The following is a 26306-nucleotide window of genomic DNA, read 5'->3' as shown; positions in this document are numbered from 1 at the left end:
TCGGTTTCGGTATCGGTATTTTAATTAAAAAAAAATGATACCATTCGGTTTAAGAACCTCAAATTTTAATATTTTTTCAAACACACTACCAAATTATACATATTCACATATATAGTCCAAATCTAAAGTCTAATTTATAGTCCAAACATGATTTTGTACTTATTTTGACCTAAAGGGGTTGATCTTGTACTTATTTTCATTTTCCCAAAGGGAAAATTGTAATTTACGTCACTCACTTATAGGGAAAAGTGTAACAATAACTCTACACCCTCGACTCAAAGCCGAAAATAATTGTATAGCCCCATTAACATGCCTAAAACAAAAAAAAAAAAAAAAAAAAAAAAAAAAAAAAAAAAAAACAAAAAAACAAAAAAACAAAACAAAAAAAAAAAATCAAAGCCTTTTTGTTTCAAACCTCGGTATATATATACAGAAGACCACGTCTCCTCCTCACCGTTGTCGCTTGTCGTTTCCACCTTCGGGACAATGTAGACGGATTCAAGTGCGGCAATTGGTTTCCCCCAGTGAAACCGCGGGAGGGACAGATACAAAGACTTAGTCGGCACATACGCATCTGATGCATGCGACAAGTATGGTAAAAAAGGAGAAAAGAAGGAGAAATGGGATTTTTTGAAGGAAAAAAGGAAAGTGAAAAATAAAATTTCCATTTTAACCTTACTAAACGGTGGCATATTACGAGATTTCACAACTCCATTAGGGAAGGGGCATACATGGCAACGTTTTGAAAATTGAAGGGCAACATTTAAACGACTAAAAATTAAGGGGTTACATTGATAATTGGCATATAAGTTAGAGACATAAATTACAATTTTTCTTTATATGATCTAGACCACTTATTCTCGTTGCCATGTGTGTGGTCCTCTTTAGTTTATACCTTGTCTACCCACGTGTCCCCACCTTCACCCCGCCTCCATTACTTGCCACATCATGCCCCCTTCTTTCGCTTCCCATACCCATTCCACACCCTCTTTATGCCCCACATTTTCACTGGTTTCACTGATGAGGGTGCCGTCAGTGCGATAGGGCTTGCTTGGCCCCCTCTAGCTAAGTGTTGGTCATACTCACTTTTCGTTCCTTAATTATTATTGACGTTGCACTTTTCGTCGCTTTACTAATAAAACATTAGGGGCGGAATTTACAATTTTAGTATAACTCAAGGAGGAAAAGTGAGCACGAAAGGACGAAAAGTGAGCATGACCAACACTCAAGAAGGAATTCTACAATTACCATATAACTTAGGGACGAAAAATGCAATTATCTCTTTTAATCTTTAATTGTTATTTATAGTAGGGGTGGACATTTCGGGATTCGCTTCAGTTTTTTCAGTTTCGGTATTAAAAAATGATACCATTCGGTTTAACATTATAGTTCGATTCGGTTTGAAAAAGTTCAATTTGGTTAAGAATTGGTTCAGTACGGTTTAAGAACCTCAAATTTTAATATTTCCAAATTTTACAAACACATTACCAAACAATACATATTCACATAATCCAAATCCAAAGTCTAAATATTATATAACAAAATAGCAATCCAAAGTTCAAACACAATACTAAATAGTAAATAGTAATTACCAAACATCAGTTGGCTTTTTTGCACAACCGACTCTTCTGTTGGCTCACTTGGAATTTTTTATTGACAAGATGAAGAATAATCTATCTTTATACTTAATATTTGGAGAACATGTGTCAAATACTGTATAGTTAATTTTTGGACACAATCCATCATTGCTAGGGCACTAGAATATTATTTTCTAGTGCACTGAAAATATATTCCAGTACAAGAAAATAATTCCAGTGCACTAGAAATCAAATTTAGAATGATGTTAAAGCACATTAGTTTCATAGAAACATGAAACTAAGGAAAACACTGATATTATAAGAATAACTCAAGTTAGATATAATTATGAGGTAAAGAACAATTGCGGCAAACAACAAAAGTGCAAAGTAAAGAACAAAACATAAAGAAATCAAATAAAAAATTTAAGAGAAATACCGGTGAGAATAGGAATTGAACAACAGATCATGCATCAAGCGACTTCGATTTACTTTTATTATTATTATTATTATTATTATTATTATTATTATTATTATTATTATTATTATTATTATTATTATTATTATTATTATTATTATTATTATTATTATTATTATTGTTTAACTCCATATATTTCACATATTTCATTCAAAGGATACACCTATTTATACAAGAGTATACACACTAACTAAGGTAAGGATCGAGAATACATCTCTAAGAATATACCCAGAATCCCTACGATTATGCTGAATATAATTCTACCATATAATGTCTAACACCTCTTCAAGTTGGAGCATAAATATTGAGCATGCCCAATTTGTTACATAAGTAATCTACTCGAGGCCCATTCATGAGAAAAAGATCTCATAATTGTTCTCATGTCTTCACAAACCCTATAGAGATTAGTCCTCGTTGTATCTTTTCACTAATGAAATGACAATCAACTTCAATGTGCTTGGTTTGTTCATGGAAGATAGGGTTGGCTACAATAAGGAGAGCTGCCTTATTGTCACACCATAGAACAGGTTGCTTGTGCCATTGCTCTATACCCTGATTCTACACTCGATCGTGAGACAACATTTTGCTTCTTGCTATTCCACGAGATCAAGTTCAGACCAAAGAAGACACAAAATCCGGTGTAGATCTTCGATTCTCCTTAGACCCTGCATAGTCGATCTGCATTTGCAAAACACTCAATCTTCATATGTCCATGGTTTTGATATACAATTCCACACCCTGGAGCCCCTTTCAAGTAGTTCAAGATTTTTTCAACAGCTCTCCAATGTTCAACAGTTGGAGATGCCATAAACTGACTTATAATACTAATCGAGTAAGCGATCTCGGGACGGGTTACAGTCAGATAGTTTAGCTTATCAACCAATCTCCTATATCTTTCTAGATCATCAAATGGCTCCCCTTCTAATGTCAACTGTGAATTGGGATTATTAGAGTATTGCACGGCTTATCTCCCAATTTCCCTGTTTCTATCAATAGATCAAGTACATATTTTCTTTGGGAGAGAAATATACCTTTCTTACTCCGTATTACCTCAATACCTAGAAAATTTTTTAATGTACCAAGATCTTTAGTCTGAAATTAACTATGAAGAAAGGTCTTAAGAAATGCAATACTAGCGGTGTCACTACCTGTGATGACAATGTCATCCACATAGACAACTAATAAGATAGTACCTGTTTAGAATTCTTATAAAAAACAGAGTGATCAGACTTCCCTTTCACCATGCCAAACCTTTCAATTGCTTGACTGAATTTCCCAAACCATGCACGAGGGCTTTGTCTTAGACAATATAGAGATTTGCGAAGGTGACAAACTTTACCATACTCACCCTGAGCAACATACATAGCAGCCATAGAGATGAGCAATCTAACAGAGGTAAATTTTGCAACAGGGGAGAACGTGTTAGAGTAATCAATACCATAGGTTTGAGTATACCCTTTTGCAACATGACGTGCCTTCAATCGAGCCACTTATCCATCAGGATTAACCTTCACCGCAAACACCCATTTGCACCCAATCGCCTTCTTACCTATAGGTAAATCCACCAAGTCTCATGTACCATTGAAATCCAAGGCATTCATTTCCTCAATCATAGCGTTACGCCAATTAACCAGAATGGGACAAGGCTTGTTTGACAATTTTAGGAGTTTTATCGAGTCAAGAGAAGCAATAAAAGAACAGGAAATAGGGGGTAAGTGAGTACAAGAAAAAATGATGAGACAGGATAAGTACATGATATTTTACCTTTGTAGAGGACTATTGGCAAGTTATCTTGATCATACGACGAAGAAACCAGCTCAGGACATGAATCAGGCATATTGTTAGGAACCAAAGAAGTGTCTAGGTTGAGGTTAACTATTTCTGGAACAGACTATTGTTTACGAGAATATACTTGAGTGATTGGTAGTCGGGAAGGTGGAATAGAAGCGGAAGCGGTGGTAACCGTATAGATGAGAACATCATCATCATCGTCTCCATGACTTTCAGAATCTGAAGAAGGTGAGAAGAAAACATCTTCATGAAAGGTTACATCAATATGCACTAAATATCTTCCTGTTGACCGGACAATAACACCTATACCCCTTTTGGACAATAGAATATCCCAAAAAAATGCACTTTAGAGATTTGGGATTTAATTTTGTGATATGGGGCCTAACATCTCTCACAAAGCAAGTACATCCAAATGTGTTTGGTGGAATAGGAAACACATATTTGTAAGGGAAAAGACACTGATAGGGTGTTGTATCATGTAAGACCGAAGATGGCATACGGTTGATAAAAAAACAAGCAGTAGAAACTGCATCAACCCAAAAGTTTTTGGGAACTTGCATTTGGAACAGGAGAGCCCGAGCAGTTTCTAGTAAGTGCATGTTTTTTCTTTCAGCAACCTCATTTTGAGATGGGGTGTCAACACAAGATGATTGATGTAAAATACCATGTTCAAATATATAAGAGGAAAAGGTTTCAGAAAAATACTCATAAGTATTGTCACTTCTTAATACACGAACAAGTATATTAAATTGTGTTAGTATCTCAACACAAAAAACACGAAAATGGGAAAACAATTTAGAACGACTTCTCATGAAATATAACCAAGTCATGCGAGAGTAATCATCAACAAAAGTAACAAAGTATTGAAACCCAAATTTAGAAATAACACGACATGGACTCCAAACATCAAAATGAACTAACTCAAATGGAGCATTTGATCATTTATTGGCTCTAGGACTTAAACTAACTCGATGATGTTTAGCAAACTGACTAGACTCACAATTTAAAGAGGACATCTTACTAAATTGCGGACACATCTTTTTCTACAATGGTAAAGAAGGGTGCCATAAACGACAGTGGACTTCAAAAGGAGTACCTATCCCGAAGCAGGCAACAGTTCTCGGCATATTGGGATCAAGAATATAGAGGTCACCAGACTCATGCCCTTACCAATAGTCCGCTTCTTCGTAAGATCCTAGAACATACAGTGAGTAGGGGAAATAAAAGTTATAGAACAATTTAGAACATTAGTGATTTGACTAACAGAAATCAAATTAAAACACAAGTTGGGAAGGCTCAAGACCGAGGATAACGGGAGATCAGGAGTTGGATTAGCAATGCCAATCCCAAGCACCCTAGAGGCGGATCCCTCAACTAGAGTGACATGGGAAGTGGAAGGAGAGGATTGAAAGGTAGATAGGAGGATAGAGTTACTTGTCATAAGATTCATGGCACCCGAATCAATAACCCATTTGGAAGCTGAAGTGACGAGGCAAGTGTTGGGATTACCTAAGGTGACAGCAACTACAATTGAGGCAGATGATGAGGATTCTTGGTACTTTATAAACTTAGCATAATCATATGCAGAGAGCAACCATTTTCTCACTATTAGCATCGAAAGACACCATATTAGCAGACCGATTTCTATTCTAAAGCTTTCGGCAATCCTTCTTCATGTGCCCTAGTCTCTGACAATAATGACAAATGCTTGTATGAGACTAATGTCTATGAGGATCCCTACTGTGATATGATGACTTCATAGGATCCCCCTTTGATTTCTGGGTTATAAGGACGCTACTTGACTGAGGAGGTTGATAAGTCTCTATGCGTAGTACTCTAGAGAATACAACAGATAGGGATTTGAGCTCCTCACATGACAAAATCTGGAATTTTGCTAGTTCTAGCCGAGGATGAAGACCAGCCAAAAAAATCATGATGGCCATCTGTTCTCGTTGTTTTTACTGTTCTTTTATATCCAACGTGAATGGCATTAAGTCATTAAGGGCCTCATAAGTTTTCTTGAACTCTATAAAATAAGTCTGTAGAAGTTTGTCAAGCATATCGGCTCGATAAAAAGCCTTACAAACATCATACATTTGTATAATGTTGCCCTTACCCGAATACAAAAAATTGAGATAGTCTAATAACTCTTTTACAGTTTCATATTGACTGACAAAACCAAATATCTCATATTTAATTGAGTTCCGTATTTGAAGAAATAACTTAGCATCATCACGCAACCAAGTTTGTTTAGTTTTGTCATCCTCATTGTGGGTTTTCAGTCATATGGACATCTTTGTCAATACTACAGAGATATATTTTAATGGTTCGTTTCCATTTCAAATGATTTGAGCCATTTAGTTTGTGTTCTGTGATTCTTGCATTGACTGGAAGAATATCAAACACAACTACAGACTTATTCTCAGACATTAGGCTACCCAACAGGAAAATACCCCTTAACACAAACAAACGGCCAAAATCGAAACTCCAATGCTACAACAAACACACAAACAACTAAACAACTTCACTGTCGATCAAAACAAAATACATAGAGATATTCCCGGGACCTCCAATGCCAACTTCGCAGCAGTGTTGTAGAAGACCGAGCGACATCTAGAAAAGAAAACGAAATCGATTTCAGCGCTGAAGAAGGGTGTATGCGCCGGCGCGTGGACTTCCAACGAAAGACGGTGGTGGCGCGTGAAGGTCACTCGCCAGGCGAAATCGCGTCGAACTCGACAATCCGGCCTATCGGCGATCAACGAATCCCCTTATGCTGGAGGTGACAATGAACGGCCGATGAAAACTCCCAACCCAAATCTTCCGTGAGCGCATAAGAAGAAGAAAAAAATCTTTTTTTTTTTTTAAGACCTGGAGCTCTTGATACCATGTTAAACTCCATATATTTCACATATTCCAGTCAAAGGATACACCTATTTATACAAGAGCATACATACTAACTAAGGTAATGATCGAAAATACATCTGTAAGAATATACCCAAAATCCCTAAGATTATGCTAAATATAATCCTACCATATAATGTCTAACAATTATTATTATTATCATCATCATCATCATCATCATCATCATTATTATTATTAAAAAAACAAACTGTATTCGATTCGGTTCGACTTTTACCAAATCGTTCGGTTTAATTTTTAACTGAACCATTCGAGTATAAAAGAATCCATTACCGTTTGGTTTTTCAGTATATTACTAGTTCGGTTCAGGAAAATTGAACCGAAATGCCCACCTCAATTTTCAAAACGTCGCCACATATGCCCCTCCGCTAACAGAGCTGTGAGATTCCATTATAAGTTAGGATTTATTAAGGATATTTTGGTAATTCCCATTTTCAATTCCCTCATCCTTCTCTCCATTCTTTGCCGCTACCCTCTCTCGTCTCCACCGAGTTGTGAGTAGGGGTGTGCAAAATTTGGTAAATTTTCGGTTAACCGACCGAACCTACAAAGTTCGGTTAACCATTTTTTATCCGAACTTTTTCGGTTCTGTTAATGGTTAAATATTTTTAAAAATTTTGGTTAACGGTTAATTCGGTTCGAAACTGTTGGTTAACCAAATTAATCGAAATTTTAAATATGTATATAAATAAATAAATAAATAAATATATATATATATATATATATATATATATATATATATATATATATATATATATATATATATATAATATGTAAAATTTCTATAAATTTGTAATGTTGTTATGATATTGTTTTTGTATATTTCCTTATGGATTTATTATTATATGTATTATTTTTAGGATTTAAAACTTTAGTTTAAAAAAGTTCAGTTAATCGGTTAATCGAACGATTAACTGAAAAAAATAAAATCGGTTCGGTTAATTCGGTAATACAAAGTTCGGTTTGGTTAACGGTTAAAAGTTTTAAAAGTTTGATTAAAACGGTTCGGTTAACCGATTGAACACCCCTAGTTGTGAGTACTTGCATTTACTCCATTTAGACATGCTACCAAGGTGGCTTACTCTCCTAAGATCTTATCAAACACCCAACTTCTTCAATCCCTTGTGGATTCCATTCCCCGTGCCTTAAGTTTCAGGGGAAAATGAAGTTTGGTTCGAATGAAACTCTTTTCTATGGAGATCCATTTCTCTAAACTTCCTTCCTTTACTGTTGTCGTTGTCGCCAATAGTACAATCTCCATCGAGCTACTTCGTTCAGTTTTCGTTGTCGTCTTTAACGCACTTTGCAACTCTAACGCGCTTTGCATCTACTCGTCGGTTGATTCTTTGACTTTAAAATGCTTGATTCCAAGACCGTGCTATGTTAGGTTGAAGAATGCCAATAAGGACAAAAAACATGTCTACAAATGATCTAAGTCTAAAAAAAACATGTTGGTAGTAATAATCGAATGATCAAGTCTACTAAAAACATGTTAAATTCGAGCATGAAAGATATGCGATTAGCATATTTAATCATTGGGATAAAAATTATTAGAAGACCAGATGGTCTTGTGTTAAGCCAAAAACTCATAATGTTAATAAAATCTTTAAAAAATTCAACAAGGAAGACAATCAAGTGGCTAGGACACCGTTTAATACAAATGTACTTCTATTCAAAAATCACGAGGAGTATATTTCTCAAGTAGAATACACTCAGATTATTGGTAGTTTAATGTATCTAATGGATTGTACTAGACCAGACACTACCTTTGCGATTAGCAAACTTTGTCGATATACGAGTAACCCTGGTAATATGCATTGGAAAGCAATTGTGAGGGTCATGAGATACCTAAGGTGGTCTCATCAGACTGCATTACACAAGATATCCTGTTGTACTTGAATGGTATAGCGATGCTAATTATATATCAAATATTAAAGACTCTAAGTCCACAAGTTGTTACGTGTTCACATTAGCCAGTGCAGTTGTCTCGTGGAAATCCTCGAAACAAGCTGTGATAGCTAGATCCACGATAGAATCTAAGTTGATAGCCTTAGACAAGTGTTCATAATATTTTTTCTATATATCCATAAACCTAAACCTTAATTAAGTGTTTTAAGTTGATAGCCTTAGACAAATGTCCGTCTGACTAAAGGAAAACATAATAATTAGTAACAAAAAGTTGACTTGATAGAAAAAATAACTTCAAAAGAAATAATAACAAAAAGTACTCCTTCTTTTCTCTTTTTCACCATACTTGTCGCATGCATCAGATGCGTGTGTGCCGACTAAGTCTTTGTATCTATCCCTCCCGCGGTTTCACTGGGGAAACCCATTGCCGCGCTTGAATCCGTCTACATTGTCTGAAGGTGGAAACGACAAGCGACAACGGTGAGGAGGAGACGTGGTCTTCTGTATATATATACCGAGTTTTGAAACAAAAAGGCTTTAATTGGTTTGTTGTTTTAAGCATGTTTATGGGGCTATACAATTATTTTCGGCTTTGAGTCGAGGGTGTAGAGTTATTGTTACACTGCTGCCAACATCTTAGGATGTTTGCTCTTTGTTTGCATTCCACACAAACTCTTTAGGGGCATGTGTGACTTGTGGTAGATTTGGACAAGAACCACATCCCCCGAATTTCACATCTGCAGCTAGACCTAGCTTTATTTCTTCAACAATGCATGGCGACATTTTTGGCTTGTTCGGTTTGAAGTCTATGTCATTCTGGGTCTTGAGTTACCCGCCGTGAGGTGTAGAGCTCTGGTAGCAAATGGAGATGCAAAGCGCGTTAGAGACCGCAACGAAAACTGAACGGAGTAGCTCGATGGAGATTGTACTATTGGCGGCAAAGACTACGACAAAGGAAGGAAGTTTAGAGAAATTGGTATCCATAGAAAAGAGCTTCATTCGAATCAAACTTTATTTTTCCCTGAAACTTAAGGCACGAGGAATGGAATCCACAAGGGATTGAAGAAGTTGAGTGTTTGATAAGATCATAGGAGAGTAAATCACCTTGGTGGCATGTCTAAATGGATAAAATGCAAGTACTCACAACTCGGAGGAGACGAGAGAGGATACAAAGAGTTCGGCGGCAGAGAATGGGGAGGGAATGGAAAATGGAAATTACCAAAATATCCTTAATAAACCCTAACTCATAACGGGATCTCACAGCTCTGTAAGGGGAGAGGCATATGTGGCAATGTTTTGAAAATTGTGGGGTAAAATTTACACCACTAAAAATTAAATGGTGACATTGATAATTGACCTATAAGTGAGTGACGTAAATTACAATTTTCCCTTAGCTAGAGGGGGGCCAAGCAAGCCCTATCGCACTGACGGCACCCTCATCAGTGAAACCAGTGAAAATGTGGGGCATAAAGAGGGTGTGGAAAGGGTATGGGAAGCGAAAGAAGGGGGCATGATGTGGCAAGTAATGGAGGCGGGGTGAAGGTGGGGACACGTGGGTAGACAAGGTATAAACTAAAGAGGACCACACACATGGCAACGAGAATAAGTGGTCTAGATCATATAAGGAAAAATTGTAATTTATGTCTCTAACTTATATGCCAATTATCATGTAACCCCTTAATTTTTAGTCGTTTAAATGTTGCCCTTCAATTTTCAAAACGTTGCCATGTATGCCCCTTCCCTAATGGAGTTGTGAAATCTCGTAATATGCCACCGTTTAGTAAGGTTAAAATGGAAATTTTATTTTTCACTTTCCTTTTTTCCTTCAAAAAATCCCATTTCTCCTTCTTTTCTCCTTTTTTACCATACTTGTCGCATGCATCAGATGCGTGTGTGTCGACTAAGTCTTTGTATCTGTCCCTCCCGCGGTTTCACTGGGGGAAACCAATTGCCGCACTTGAATCCGTCTACATTGTCCCGAAGGTGGAAACGACAAGCGACAACGGTGAGGAGGAGACGTGGTCTTCTGTATATATATACCGAGGTTTGAAACAAAAAGGCTTTGATTTTTTTTTTTGTTTTGTTTTTTTTTGTTTTTTTTTTGTTTTTTTTTGTTTTGTTTTTTTGTTTTTTTGTTTTTTTTTTTTTTTTTTTTTTTTTTTTTTTTTTTTTTTTTTTTTTTGTTTTAGGCATGTTAATGGGGCTATACAATTATTTTCGACTTTGAGTCGAGGGTGTAGAGTTATTGTTACACTTTTTCCTATAAGTGAGTGACGTAAATTACAATTTTCCCTTTGGGAAAATGAAAATAAGTACAAGATCAACCCCTTTAGGTCAAAATAAGTACAAAATCATGTTTGGACTATAAATTAGACTTTAGATTTGGACTATATATGTGAATATGTATAATTTGGTAGTGTGTTTGAAAAAATATTAAAATTTGAGGTTCTTAAACCGAATGGTATCATTTTTTTTTTAATTAAAATACCGATACCGAAACCGAAAAACCGGACCGAATCCCGAAATGTCCATCCCTACTATAAATAATATTTAAAGATTAAAATGGATAATTGCGTCTTTCGTCCCTAAGTTATAAGGTAATTAAAGAATTCGTGTCTGAGTGTTGGTCATGCTCACTTTTCGTCCCTTTACCAACACTTAGAGACGAATTCTATAATTACTTTATAACTTAGGGACAAAAAATGTAATTTTTCCAGATTAAAAATTATAACTAGAGTGCACAGTTCAAAATTATAAAGTACACTTTATAATATATAAAATTGCAATTTACAAATTTTAAAAGTTCACTTTAAAATTTTTATGAGTGCAGTTCAAAAAATTCATTAAAAATAGTAACACTCCTATAATTTTCGTATTCTTTTTTTTTGAATGTATAATTTTCGTATTCATTCTTAACTAAACTCTAGTAATCCTATAATACAGGTATGAGACTTTGTGTTCTCGAAATCAATTCTCATTCTCTCACAATTAAAAACAGTAACACTCAAATTTACCTGCGGACTAGTATAATTTCAGCTCTTCCGTGTAGCAATGGGGGTGTAGCTCATATGGTAGAGCGCTCGCTTCGCATGCGAGAGGCACGGGGTTCGATTCCCCGCACCTCCAAAATTACTTTTTGGTCGACCGTAAATCGAATTAATTCAATTTCTTTATTCAAAAGTGATTTTTGTTTCTGCTATATAAATAAATAACGAATAAGCTTTCGGACGGGGATGTAGCTCAGATGGTAGAGTGCTCGCTTAGCATGCGAGAGGTACGGGGATCGATACCCCGCATCTCCAACTGCTATTTTTTAAAGTTTTTGCTTGTTCAGACCTAGTCCTATAAATGCTGTATACGATGCTTTATGGATTTTCCTTACTGCATTTCATATTTCTTCAAAATATTTACTCGTATTGACCAAAAAAAACAACAGAATTGTGTACAATGTATTACAGAGTAAATAATAATTATACAATAGGAGATCTTTTTTCCTTTTTCAAATTTTAAACAAACCACATCGTAATTCATTATGTTGTAAAGTATTTTCTTAAACTTAAAGATGTTTGAAATGGTACATATAAGTTTAACCTATATACTTTACACTCTCTAAACCTGGTTAGTTCTAAATTTGCAATTGCATTTATTAAAAGGACTCATTATAAAATAAATAATTCTTGAAAATATATTTGTAATCGCTAATTTGCTACTACTTGATTTAAACTCTAATGTTCCCAATGCTCATCTGGTTAAACCGTTAGTTCTATCAAATGTATATATTCATTTTCAGTTTTCAGTTTTCAGTTTTAGTTTAAATAATTTGGCCCGCCTAATAAGGCCGACAACCCGAGATTTAGGGTTACGACTAACCCGAATCTAAAAATAAAATAATAATATAACCGATAACCTGAATCTGATAAGCACGAGAACTTGACATGGTTAGGCCGAAACCAAGTGGAACAATTCTACACCACTATCGAGTCTCAGTAGAGGCGTTATTGGCTCTTTGTGTTTCAGTAGGTTGAGAAAGTATATGAACAGATACTACAATGTAATAGAGCTAGTAACATTCAAAAAAAAAAAAAAAATTCTATTAAGCAACCAATTAATTATCGCATGATCTCTTGTTAATAGGTCGCATCTCAATATAACACCCGCAATAACTACACTAATATATCATTGGAATAGACCTATTCCATTGTTTGGTTCATCACTTTGTCATGGGAATACTATTCCTAGAAATGACCTATTCCCTTTAAATATTATTTTATTTCTAATTAAATTTATTTCCTATTTCACTACCACCACCACCAACGCCACCATCGCTACTGCCACTACTGCCACCACTATTCCATTGTTTGGTTCATCACTTTGTCATGGGAATACTATTCCTAGAAATGACCTATTCCCTTTAAATATTATTTTATTTCTAATTAAATTTATTTCCTATTTCACTACCACCACCACCAACGCCACCATCGCTACTGCCACTACTGCCACCACTATTCCATTGTTTGGTTCATCACTTTGTCATGGGAATACTATTCCTAGAAATGACCTATTCCCTTTAAATATTATTTTATTTCTAATTAAATTTATTTCCTATTTCACTACCACCACCACCAACGCCACCATCGCTACTGCCACTACTGCCACCACCACCGTCGCCACCACCATCATATCACCACCACATATTTTTATAAGAGTATTTATGTCTTTTAAAACATATTCATTTCTATTCTTTTTTCTCTCTGCTGGGGTCCTCCCATTGCTCTAGCCATAAGCTATGGCAGCTCCAGCTCGCAACCACAGGGGCCCGCCCTGCGAGGCCAGAGTGGGCTCAGCGGTCAGCCTCCATTCGAATTATGTTAGGGGGTCTTTCACTTTTGCCAGATCTAGAGAGATACTACAAGTCCTCCGTCCCAGATTCCATCGCCGCGGCCATCTGGTTCACCGGTACTACCAAAAAGTCTCATGCTTACGTTTCTGTTATTGATGGTTTGATTATTTTGGACCACGAAGACCCCAGTCGTGCTTCTGGTTTCCATTCCAATCATCATATTGATGATAAATCTCCTCGTGCTTTAAACCAACAAAACACTGTAATATAATTATTAAAGTCTATTCCTTCCACGAATCAAACAATACAATTCCTATTCTATTCCTTGCGTATTCCATTTCTTATGGAATAGTATTTCTATTACCCAAAATTCATTTCGTGAACTAAACGTGCCGTAAATAATAAGACCAAAAGTGAAAAATATTCGTTAGGATATGCTCATAATTTTATTTTTTATTTTTTTGCAAATGTATTTCCCCTATACTAATATTTAGGAGTTGCCAATTACCCCTCAAAAATGGCATCCCTTATTAACCATTGATCTCAAATCATGTGGTTAAATTTTTTTGATATAACATTTAGATTTATTTTTGTTATCAAATGCCCTCAAATTTTGAGTGAATTACAACTTTACCATTCTATAGCTCACTTCTAGACAAAAGTTCCTTTCACTTTCCCTTCTACTTTTTCTTTCTTTTCTTTCATGTTTTTATCTTCTTTTGAGGATAGCTCCATGTGGCTATTAGAGCATCTCCAATGTGGCGGTATATCTGCAAATTCCAACGCCATCCCTCCATTTTCTCAAAATTTTGCTCTCCAAAGTGAAGATGCAAAACGCCATATCGCCAATATTTTTGGCGTTGATGAACAGTGCCACGCCATATATGGCGTGGCACTGTTCATCCACGGCAAATCTAAAATGGGGAGTAAAGTTATCATTTTGCCCTTGTTTTTTTTTTTTTTAATAATTACAAACATATCATTTATTTGTTTTATATATAATTTTTTTATTTTGTTAAATACTTATATTTAAAATTTGTATTATTAAATATAAATTATACCATTTTAAAGATCTTATTGAGACGATCGAAACAAGACTAATATTGAATATATATATATATATATATATATATATATATATATATATATATATATATTTGTAATCGCTAATTTGCTACTACTTGGTTTAAACTATAATATTCCCAATGCTCATATGGTTAAACCGTTCTATCAAATGTAAGTATTCATTTTCAGTTTAAGTTTAAATAATTTAGCCCGCCTGATAAGGCCGACAACCCGAGATTTAGAATTACAACTAACTCGAATCTAAAAATAAAATAATAATATAACCGATAACCTGAATCTGATAAGCACGAGAACTTGACATGGTTAGGCTGAAACCAAGTGGAACAATTCTACACCACTATGGGTCTACACCACAAGGAACCCCCTCACTTTAAGAGGTTGCTCCCACACTGTGGCTGGTGAGATTTGATCCTGGTCATTTTTCTAAATTTTCACTTCTATGACCAGTTGAGCTACCATGCCGGCTAATTAGCAGGATTATTTGCTTTGAATCGATCTGATGGCTGTCCATGAATTCTTAGGAACTGCTATGGTGTTCTTGAGAGGAGGGTCCACATGATGGCTTTCACTTCTATGACCAGTTGAGCTACCATGCCGGCTAATTATCAGATTATTTGCTTTGAATCGATTTGATGGCTGTCCATGAATTCTTAGGAACTGCTATGGTGTTCTGGAGAGGAGGGCCCACTAGATTATAGTTCAGAGGATCCTTAATCTTGTCGAAATTACCAAAACCCCATCCCACAACGTAGAAACTATATCCATGCAAGTGCATTGGATGGTCGATCCCCGCCACTAGATTTGTCCCCTGAAGACAATCTCCACCGTCGGCCCATACTCTAGAACCTTCACTTCCGTTTTCCGGTTCGGCGTCTGTAACACCGCTGAGATATTATTAGCCAATTCGAAGACCATTGATAAGGATAGAATTTGTTCATGGCTGCGTTCACAATTCGAAGTAGGTACGTCTTGCCATACTCCACCACTAGCCTAAATGTATCTGTCATTACAAAAAAAAAAAAAAATCATTAATTATTCGTGATGTAATATAATATTGTCATCCAACTAATTGGTAATTACAAAGTTATAAGTTTTATGATCAACCTAACCTAGTTTTATTTTAATGGGTTTTTTTTTTTTTTTTTTTTTTTTTTTTTTTTTTTTTTTAAATTCAAAGGAAAAATTGTATGAAATACCTTTTTTGGAGCAAGGATAGAATTCTCCAGGTTGACCATTGATAAGAAAAGCATCGGAGGCGTTAGGATCTCCGCCGTTGGTAAGAAACTCATTTAGAACCGCTTGTATTTGACTCTTCCACCACTCCACTGCATTGAAAAACATTTGTTAGAATTAGTGACCACATTTTCATTAAATAATAGAGAATTATTTCTACTTTTGGTCATATGAATACAATGTCATTTTCATATTTAATCTCTAACTATTTTTTGCCACATTTTAAATATAATTAAAAGAAAGGTAGTCTTTCTAACAAGATCTCCTATAGTAAATAGGCATAATGCACCATATTTGTACTTTACAACTATACTATCTTGATTTACAACTCGGCTAACTCGATCGAAATGGACGAGTTAACTCGGCTAACTCGATCGAAATGGACGAGTTAACTCGGCCGAGATAGGCGCTAGGCGAGCGCCTAGGCAACTGATCGCCTAGGGTGATAATTGTCACGGCCTATAGTGGCGCCTAGATCAATTTTTGCAACATTGCATATAATTACGGAGTATTATATAAAATATAAATATGTAATAAATGAGAATATGATCCTCCTATAAAACTCTGGCACATTAAGTATATTAACATGACGCACATTAAGTACAAATCTCAAGCATATTGAGCATAACACGCACGCACATTAAGTATAAACCTCACGCACATTAATCCACCGCACAACCACACGAGAAGCAACAAATGCACCTGATCCCTTCCATATATATATATATATATATATATATATATATATATATATATATATTAAAATTTTAAATACATCAAACATAACTAAAACATAATAGCCAGTAACTTTCAAAAAAAAAAAACTAAAACATAATAAAAATTAAAATATATATTATTATTCTAGAATAAATTAAATTTTCAAAAATATTGTTAAATTTTATTTTTCAATAATTAATGTTATAAAAAATTAATATTAATAAAAATTATTATTTACATCACAAGTTATATTTTATATTAAACTTATTAAGTTCGAACAAAATTATATTAGACTAATTAAATTCGAATTAATAGTTGAGAAATTAAATTATTTTAGTGTAGAAATTTGGTGTTTTGGTGTAAATGGATTGAAGATGAATAAAATTTGGTGTGAGAAGATGCTGAGAATATTCCTTCTGATGTGACATTTGGTGAAGAAATTTGGTGTTTTGGTGTTAAGTGGGTTAGAGATGCTCTTATATTGTTACCATTTTCCCCTTCATTTTTCCTTTTTTGTTATTTGTTTTCTCTCTCCAAAATTGAACCGAAACCTATACATTTTTTTTAAACCACCTATACATTTATTCTTCCTCCTTTCTTTTTTTAACTCTTGCGAGAGTCACTTTGTGTATATTTTTAACTGCAAAAAATCTTAAATACAGAATGTCAAAATTGGGTTACAAACCTGCAATAACATATTCGTTATGACACTGAAAGACATTATTATTAATATTATTTCTAAATATTATGATCGATCAGAAATTAGTTGTATGTATTTCTAACAGTACTTTTATGATTTGCGACTCAACCTCTATATTCAAAATCACCTACATTTATTCAGAGAAGTTTATTCAACTTCTCTGTTCTCATAGTTGAATCATTTCTCCTAGAATGCACCATTGACTGCATGTCAATTGAATCATCAAATTTTCTATGTCATGTGGGAAGTACATTAAGTTTAATATATTTCTGTATGAACACAATCAGATATTCAAATTCCACCACAATCAATAATAAAAGATTCTAAGAATGTTAACAAATTATTAGGTAGGAATTGGTCAGCATCAAAGGGGAACAAGAATGTGAGGTAGAAAATTTTGTAGAGGGGTTGGAAAATAAGACAGAAATGTTCGTTGCTAAAAGATCTAAATTTAGAGTTCGATGATGCAACATTAGGACTAAGGAAAGTGTGCTCTCGCTATTTGTAGAGAATTGAAAGTTTGAAAAAATGATGACTTCTTCCTCCATTTCCCTGCAAGTTTTAGACGAAATTGATTGTTATATTTTAGATCTAAATAATTAATCGTGTCTAATGCAATATATACGATATTTTGTTATTAATAATATAATAATGTACTATTAATGTTTAATTTTTTATTATCTTGTTTAGAATTATAATTATATCATGTTGATTATTAAATTTGTTTATATATATTATGCCATTTAAAAATTAGAAAATATTAATTTATCGTTGGACATGATGTTTCGCGCGCGCTTTGCCCCTGTGACTAGTGCTCATAATACTTATGACTAAAAAAATCACCAAACCCTAATCCCAAATTGACAAATTCTAATTTGCAATTTCTGGCTTAGGCCTGGTGCAGTGGCGACGAACGACGACTGTCTCTGGCGAGTGGAAAGTAGCGACGACCGACGTAGTGGCGACCGGCGGCAGGTGTGTCTTCCACACTTCAGTTCTCCAGCATTTCCGTATTCGTTTTTTCTTAACTTCCACCGGCGGCAGTAGGCCAAAAACAGTCTGCCGGCGTCGTGACTCGCGATGCTGGCTTCCCGCCGCTGCGGCTATGGACTTCGGCCCGCGGGTGCGGCTGTGGGCTCCAGCCTACTGCTGCGGTTGTGGCTATGGCTGTTGTGGGTTCCAGCCTATGGTTGTGACTGCGGGCTGCGGCCAAATGTTGAATTTCAGTTACAAACTGTGGAAGAATAGATTATGAGATTCTGTTTTCTGTTTCTTCTTTGATTTTTATAGATGTGCATGGTTAGTTTTTTAGCTCAAAGCAAAGAAGGATGTTAAAACTCTTGACCTGCTGATGTGATATATATATATATATATATATATATATATATATATATATATATATATATATATATATATATATATATATATATATATATATATATATATATATATATATATATATAAAAGCCTACTTAAAATGGCCCAGGCCTAATTTTCCAAGGCCTAGCCTATTTCAACCCCTACTTTGATGTTGTTTTAGTGATCTTGATTATCCACACTGGTTGATATGGTTCTTGATTTAGTGACCTAGCTTTCATCTTAAAATGGTCTCACTAACTCTACACTGTGTCAGTAATTAAAATTCTAGACTGTAGAGTTATTGAGCCCATTTAACATGTCTATGCAACTTTTCGATGATTTACAATGGGGATTATGTTACAAGGAGTCACATAGGTTAATTGGTGAGTCTATTCTTGCTATCGGAATTAGGTTAGTACTAAGCAAGAGAAGTTCTACCTGAAAAGGAAATGGTTTCTGAATAGTTTAATTTTAGAACCATTATTTTATTTTCATTTATTTAATTTTTAGCCCTTTTATTGAGTTATAATCTTATACTTTGAAAAATTATAGAATGAAATTACAGAAGATGTCACGGATATGGCCGTGGATGAATCTACATCAGTTCAATGCTCTATTGGAGTTGTTTAAGTTCATAAATCTGAACCTTGATAAATGCATTATGTGCATTATTGTGTTGAATTTTTATTCTTAAAATGATGCTATGGTTTAATTGTGGCTTATGGATGTTATTTTATCATTCTATGATTGCTATGCATTGTATGAATTGAATTGATTGATTTTTTTGAATTGAATTGTCAGATTGAATTCTGAATATTTTTTTCTTCAAGTCTTTTCAAAGTTTTATTTTCTTGAAATATTCTTTTCATGGTAATAGGTCTTAACTGGCATAAATAGGCCACCATGTCATGTGTAGTGTACCCAAAACTTGTTTACTAAATGTGTCTATTTTTTTAGTCCATTTATTTAAAAATCGTGTTTGTGCCCGTGTTAGAATCTTAACTACTCGTGCCCATTTTTAGGCTTATCACGTTTGTCATTATCGTGTCAATCTATTAACACAAATTGTCAAGTCTAAGTTGAACTGTTGAAGGCTTGAAAGGATCAATTTTGAAATCAAAGATAAAATTGACAAAACCACCATAGTTAGAGGACCTGAAGTGGAATTAGTCCCAGATAGTCATAAAACATGACTAACAAAATGACTTGACGAAATGAATGGATTGAAAGAAAACCTGATTAAGCTTCAGTGCTTTAGAGTTTAGATGTTTTTGATAGATACTATTGTCAGGCTCAGTCATTTCCATTCCTCTTCCACTTAAAACATTCTCTTCACAAATCAGCTTCAAGCTTATGTTCTTCTTTTCCCATTGTTCCATTTCTTGTGTTATTCTGTGTGACTCTATGTTGATTTATGAATGTCATTGCTCTTTAGATTTTAAGGTTTTGAATTCAAAACCTATTTCCATAAAATGAATCTCAAATTTTTTCACAATTTGTTCTTAAAATAATTAGGCTTCAAAGATAAATGGATGGGTGGTTGCAAAGTTTTGCTTAGCCAATGGTTTTTTCCCGTGTCTTTTCACACTTTTGTAAGGCTCTCTGGATTGTAAGTGTTGGTGCGGAAGAGGTGTTCAATGAAATGCCACCTGTAAGCGTATACTACACAGTTTCGAATGATCTTCGTTTCTAGATTACAGTGTCTAGTAACTTTCTGATATTGTGAGCTTCACTCTCAAAATGGGAAAAATTGTTTCCCTTCTTATTAATGGTCCTAGGTAGGAAACTCTATATTATTGCTTCTCATACCTTTTTACGGTTTCTTTGTTGACATTATTGTATAATCTGACACAGACACGTACTTTGAGGCCCAGAGGTTTTAGTGATACATAAATGTTTGCATTTTGTTGCACTCAATGGTTACACCACACAAGGCAATATTTTGTTTACTTGTCATGGACCTCACAAATCCATGTCTGTGCCTCTAGTTTGAATTAATCTGCTTCCATCATACATTCTACAGTAATGATTGTTTCTAGTTTGCCCTCTTTGTTACTTTTTATTTTCATTTCCTATGAATCTATGATTGCATGCATGATATATGTGTATTCTTTCTATTTTGCCTTCTTTATAACTTTTGACATGCATGATATATGTGTCTACTATTTTGTTTACACATGCATAGCATATCTAATGATAAAACATGTGCTTTTAAAGTGTTCATTCTATTTGCAAGATGATTAGATGGAGTTATAAAAAAAATACAAAATAAAATAATGAACAAGGCAATGAAAAGGAGATATACACAAGTAGAAGCAACTATTCTGAAATTAAGCACAAATGTTTTTGAGATTGTTTTTATTGTTATTTGTTCTTTTGCCATGTTTGATTTTTGGAAAACAACCAGATGTGTTGTGGTTTGAGTTCTGTCACTGCAATGTTATTTCTGTCTCTGTGTTTCTGAATGTTGTTAATCCTCTTGGCTACTATGCTAACTTTTACAACTATTTATGTGAATATATATATATATATATATATATATATGTATAGAATCTGGTTCATATGAGAATCACTACCCAAGTGGGCACCTGCAAACTACTACATAAATGCACACAATCTAATACTCGAAGTGCACATTGCACACAATCTACACCTGGAGTAGATTGTGTGCATTCATGTAGGTTCGCAAGTTCTCACCTAAGGCATTGATTCTCAGTTGATCTTGAATCTATATATATATACGGCTTGGTTCCCATGTGGACGTGGGGTCATGCACCATTAGGTATGCAAGAATGCACCACAACGTGTTCAAAAATGCAACAGAGTGGTGCATTTGTGCATTTCACCCTGATGCATTTCTGAACATGTGGTGCATTTTATTGTATTTGGTTGGATATGATGCATGAAGTTAATTCATTTTCATCGAAATTCAAGTTTTATATGCTTCTTACCTACTCTTAAGGCCCTTGCTATGGAAACAACAATTTGAGGTGTGTTACTAGCTAATTGGTAACCTTTCTCGTGTTCAAATTTCTTTTTGCTTAAACTTATATTTAAAAAGATTGGATTTGTTTATGTTTTCATCAGGACTAATGGCGGGGAAAGTAGTAAAGTCTGTAGCAAAAGCTGTTTCCGAGTACCAATACCCGTTACAAGATAAGTTGGCAAAATACAAGAACGAGCTCTCAAAGGGAGTTTGGGGTTATTGGGAACTTGGAGCATGGAAACCTCTAGGCATCAGTGCTCGTAGACGAGCCCAACTGCGCAAAGAAGTTCTACTTGCTGGACAAGATTGGCCGTACGATCCAGAAAGGAAGGAAATGAGAAAGAAGCAGAAAGGGCATAAGTGTGACAAAATTGCAGCGGAGAAGCGCGCAAAGACAGCTGAACTAATGCAGCAAATGCCTAAAATGTTGGCGGATTATAGGAAGAGAAGATGGGAGAGAAAGATGAAGGCTGAGGAGGATGCTGCTAGAAAAGCAGTGCAAGAGTAAAAGCTCACATCATTTATAGTTTGAAGAAAGATGAAATTGAAGCTTCATTGAATCACCAATTGAGTTAATTTGCTCTTTTTGGCATCTTGTCAAGTGATAAGGAATTACTCCCTCCATCCCAAAAATATTGTTTATTTTGATTGGAGACACAAATTTAAGAGGTTTTGTAAAGTAGGATAATTTAAGATATGATTTTCTAAAATAAGATTGTTTTAAACATACTTTCAAATCATGTATTAGATGTTTTCATTTAGTAAACACTCTTTCATATCATCATTAACATATACATTTGTTACATCATCATAGCAGAGGGAAAGGTAGGGCCGGCAATGGATGCAGTTGCCCTCCTCCCCCCCACTCCGATATAGTACAAGCTTATATATATATATATATATATATATATATATATATATATATATATATATATATAATGTATTTTAACAGTTACCAAACACAAAACCAATGATATAACAATGGTGAAAACTTAACAGCAAGATTGAATCACAAAATACAGTACTTTCAATACATAAATTTGAACCCCAAACTTAATATCCAATCACCCGAGAAGTTTGACCCCGAACTTAAAAGCCAATCACCCAGGTGGAAGAGGTAAATCGCAAGAAGTGTATCAACGGCCTACAGACCTCCAAATGCTTGTATACTAATGCTTAAAGCTAAAGCAAACCTCTAAACTTATTTATAAATGCAAGTACTTCCAAATACATGACACTATTTATCATCAACCACAAAATAAACAAACTTGAGAAGGGAAGATTACTCAGAAACAGTTAGAATTTATATATATAAACTATAGCAAATTATTAGATGCACCTCAGATCATTCTACATCAAACCCTTTCTCCTGGAGTTCAGAGATGACTTCATTCCTCATCCTCATCCACAGCTTGTGGGCTTCCAGCTCTACCTTCTCATCCTGCAATATTTTCTGATAATTATAAGGATCTTTATCATAATCGATAAATCCCTTGGGCCCGATGGTTGTACCAATCATCCCTCCCTTTGCAATGAACTCTTCCATGGCTTCCTCATCGCCCGGATACGGAAACTTCCGGCGCTCATACAGGTGCGCCAGCTCTTTCTCTTCCTTGGGCTTAACTTTCAGCGTCCACCACCCCAATGGAGAAGTCTCATTATACCACCATGCCAAGCCGGCCACTGTGTAGCAGATGAGCAATGCCCTGGTCCATTGATACCAGAAAAAATGGTCCTCCTTTCCTACCCCCGATTTCCTCATGAATCTCTCAGTACTGAATGATTTCAGCATCGCAAAGCCTACAAAATCAGCTCCCCGCAGTTACAGATATGTGTGTTTTGGTTTAGGATTTTCATCAAACACTTGGTGTTCAACCAAGAAAAAACATAAGCGGGATGATTAAGCTTTATAGTGAGCTGAGCTACTAAGATCATCTACAGTCCTGAATGTTTAAAATCAGCAGAGATTGCGCTTACCTGTTTTGGCATCTTGAAATCGCTTGCGAACCATTGCAACGACAGGAGATTTCTTGGTGAATTGAGATGAAAAGTACAGACAAATTCTGCCCCTAATATAAATCCGCAGACCATCAGTGTGGGCCTGTCTGGGTGAAATTTAGAAGTGTCAAACGTGGGGTTTGGGCCGGCTTGGTCCGACCCGTTATTGGTATTTTTTATTTTTTGGTCAAGTTAATTGGCAAATTATGCTTTGCGGGTGCATACGCATGCAAAAATAACGTCGTTTTGCATAAAACGCGCGCCCTACTTTAAAAAATCAGTTTCAATTCCCAACAACAACAGTATGTTATTTATTTTTAGTTCATTCATTTTGGATTTTTTAGTTATGAAATTCTGGAAGTGTAGTTATGCAATTCGATCTGGAAGTGTAGTTATGCAATTATGGATGTGTAGTTATGAAGTTATGGATGTGTAGTTATGCAATTCTGGAATTATAGTTATGCAATTCTGGAAGTGTAGTTATGCAATTTGGAAGTGTAGTTATGCAATTCTGGATGTATAGTTATGAAATTATGGAAGTGTAGTGAAATTATGGATGTGTAGTTATGCAATTCTGATTTTTTTTTTTTTTTTTTTTTTTTAAAGTTAGACGCCAAAACGACGTCGTTTTTGCATCCGTATGCACCATGCATGGTGCATACGGATGCACAGCATAACGCTCCAAGTTAATTGGATCCAAGTAAAGTTTGTATTAAAAATTGAAATTCGGGCCTAATTTTTTGGGATTTTTTTGCGAGTCGCCCGCTGACTAGGGTTCCTGCAACTCTAGCCTGTCCCATGCAGGTTGGCGGGCCCTGCGAATCGGCCAGTAGAGGTTTTATTTATTTATTAATTTTTTTTTTCAAAGTTAAAAAAAATAAGTAAAGTCTATAAATACTAATATTGTGAATTTATAATCTAACTTTAAAAAAAATTAATATTAATTCAAAATTCAAAAAAATAAGTAAAATCTACAAATAATATTAATTTTTTCTTTTTGTGTTTAAAAATAAAAAAATAACATTTTTAATATATATATATATATATATATATATATATATATATATATATATATATATATATATAATGTTACACAGCAAGACAGTGTACTGCCTTGTTGTGTAACATATTACATATATATGTATATTTATATTTTTAAAATAGGGCTTGGCATGCGGCTCGTGGCCCACATCTTGTGCGGGTCTTAGAGGGCCAGGACCGTTTGGCCCGCTATTCGGCTGGTCTTTTGTTTTTTTTTTTTTTTGGTGGTCCTAACTCCCCCCACAGCGGGGTAGGTGCAGGCTAGGCCGCGAACTTCGGCCCACTTTGACAACCCTATTCATAGCTCTAAAAATAAAAAAATAAAAATAATTAGAAATTATTGACTCATTTAAATTATGTTTTCATTCTAAATTACCATTACAAATTTACAGATTTATTTTCATTTATTTAATTTTAAAATTATTACAAGAACATGAAGCAATCAATAATTAATAATGTAATACCATTAATAAGAATAAATTTTAAAATTACAACTGCTAACTACTAAGTTGTAATAGTTTTTTTTTTCAATTAAAACAAATATAAAATTTTACAACTTTAAAATATTTTAAGGTAGTAGTCAATCGAACCTTCACTATTAGAATCGGATTGGAACTGGAATCGAAACCAAAAAAAAATAAAAAAATAAATTTTAATTATTATTTATTATTTGATTAAAGTTTAAACTTTAAATAATATTTTAAAGTTCATAGATAATAATTTTTTTAATAGTTTAACTTTGAAGTTTAAATATTTAATATAACTATTTTAAAAATATTTTAGAATGAAAAATTATCAAATAAAAATAATTTTTGAATTTGAACAATTTTAAAAATACAAAATAAAATTTGCAAACAAAAATAAAAAACATCAGGTTCGAACCGTCGGTTCCTGAATCGGATGTGGAACCTTTATACAAGGTTCGGTTCCAGTTCGACCAATTCTGAAATTGGGAACCGCCGGTTCAAAATCGAAACTGAACCATGAGCATGACTAAGTAGAAGTGGAGAACCAATTAAAAATTAAAATTGGGGATTTTGGGATATATATATATATATATATATATATATATATATATATATATATATATATATATATATATATATAATTGGGAATATATCGTAAATATAAAGATATTTTAGATATAAAATATACTCCATAATATATAATAATTTAATATTAAATACTCCGTATAAATTACTCAGTATATTATTATTATTATTATTATTATTATTATTTTTTTTTTTATTTTTTTTTTTGAAAGTATTATTATTATTATTATTATTATTATACATTTGTATATATGTATAAACAGGTTAGCCCTGAAACATATAGGCTTTTAGGAGCTTATAGCTTATTTTAAGTTACTAATAAGAAGCTCTCTGTTTGGTGATGTACTCAAAATAAGCTAGTTGCTTAAAATAAAAACTTATTTTGAAAAGTTACCTTAGGTATCATTTCAAAAATGAGCTAGGAGCTTCTGAACTTTTTTCCAACTTTATCCTTATTATTTTAAACTAGTATTTTAACTCGTGCGTTGCACGATATAGATTTGTTATAAAATTTTAAAAATAATTGGATCGATATACAAATATAAATTATAATAATGAATATTATATAGTACAGTTGATGAAATGGGTTGTATCGATAATGTTTTCTATGTTATCCTTCTT

General features: G+C 34.2%; 2 protein-coding genes and 2 non-coding genes across 4 annotated transcripts; 3 read left to right on the top strand and 1 right to left on the bottom strand.

Moving 5' to 3' along the window:
• Window positions 1–11726: 11726 nt before the first annotated feature.
• On the top strand, window positions 11727–11799 carry TRNAA-CGC. Its single transcript has one exon. It is a non-coding gene; the product is annotated as a tRNA-Ala (tRNA).
• Window positions 11800–11902: 103 nt separating this feature from the next.
• TRNAA-AGC lies at window positions 11903–11975 on the top strand. The gene has a single exon. It is a non-coding gene; the product is annotated as a tRNA-Ala (tRNA).
• A 6120-nt stretch (window positions 11976–18095) lies between these two features.
• LOC109151339 lies at window positions 18096–22320 on the top strand. The gene is made up of 2 exons (XM_019299313.1): window positions 18096–18224; window positions 21696–22320. Exon 2 carries the CDS (start codon window positions 21701–21703, stop codon window positions 22100–22102), a length of 402 nt encoding a protein of 133 aa, XP_019154858.1. The 5' UTR covers window positions 18096–18224; window positions 21696–21700; the 3' UTR covers window positions 22103–22320.
• A 281-nt stretch (window positions 22321–22601) lies between these two features.
• On the bottom strand, window positions 22602–23656 carry LOC109151340. The gene is made up of 2 exons (XM_019299314.1): window positions 23572–23656; window positions 22602–23394 (listed from the first exon to the last, which is right to left on the bottom strand). The coding sequence occupies exons 1-2, from the start codon at window positions 23603–23605 to the stop codon at window positions 22940–22942; spliced, it is 489 nt and encodes a 162-aa protein (XP_019154859.1). The 5' UTR covers window positions 23606–23656; the 3' UTR covers window positions 22602–22939.
• Between the last annotated feature and the right edge of the window lie 2650 nt (window positions 23657–26306).

The sequence above is a fragment of the Ipomoea nil genome, unplaced genomic scaffold (genome assembly GCF_001879475.1).
Source record: "Ipomoea nil cultivar Tokyo-kokei standard unplaced genomic scaffold, Asagao_1.1 scaffold2283, whole genome shotgun sequence".
Taxonomy (NCBI): Eukaryota; Viridiplantae; Streptophyta; class Magnoliopsida; order Solanales; family Convolvulaceae; genus Ipomoea; species Ipomoea nil.
This window is presented reverse-complemented; position numbering and strand designations above follow the sequence as displayed.

Excerpts from the sequence above, each read along its gene's own strand:
- LOC109151339 (XM_019299313.1), top strand. The coding sequence starts at position 21,701 with ATGGCGGGGAAAGTAGTAAAGTCTGTAGCAAAAGCTGTTTCCGAGTAC.
- LOC109151340 (XM_019299314.1), bottom strand. The coding sequence starts at position 23,605 with ATGGTTCGCAAGCGATTTCAAGATGCCAAAACAG. Across the intron at positions 23,395-23,571 it reads ATTTCAAGATGCCAAAACAG|GCTTTGCGATGCTGAAATCA; the intron begins GTAAGCGCAATC and ends CTGATTTTGTAG.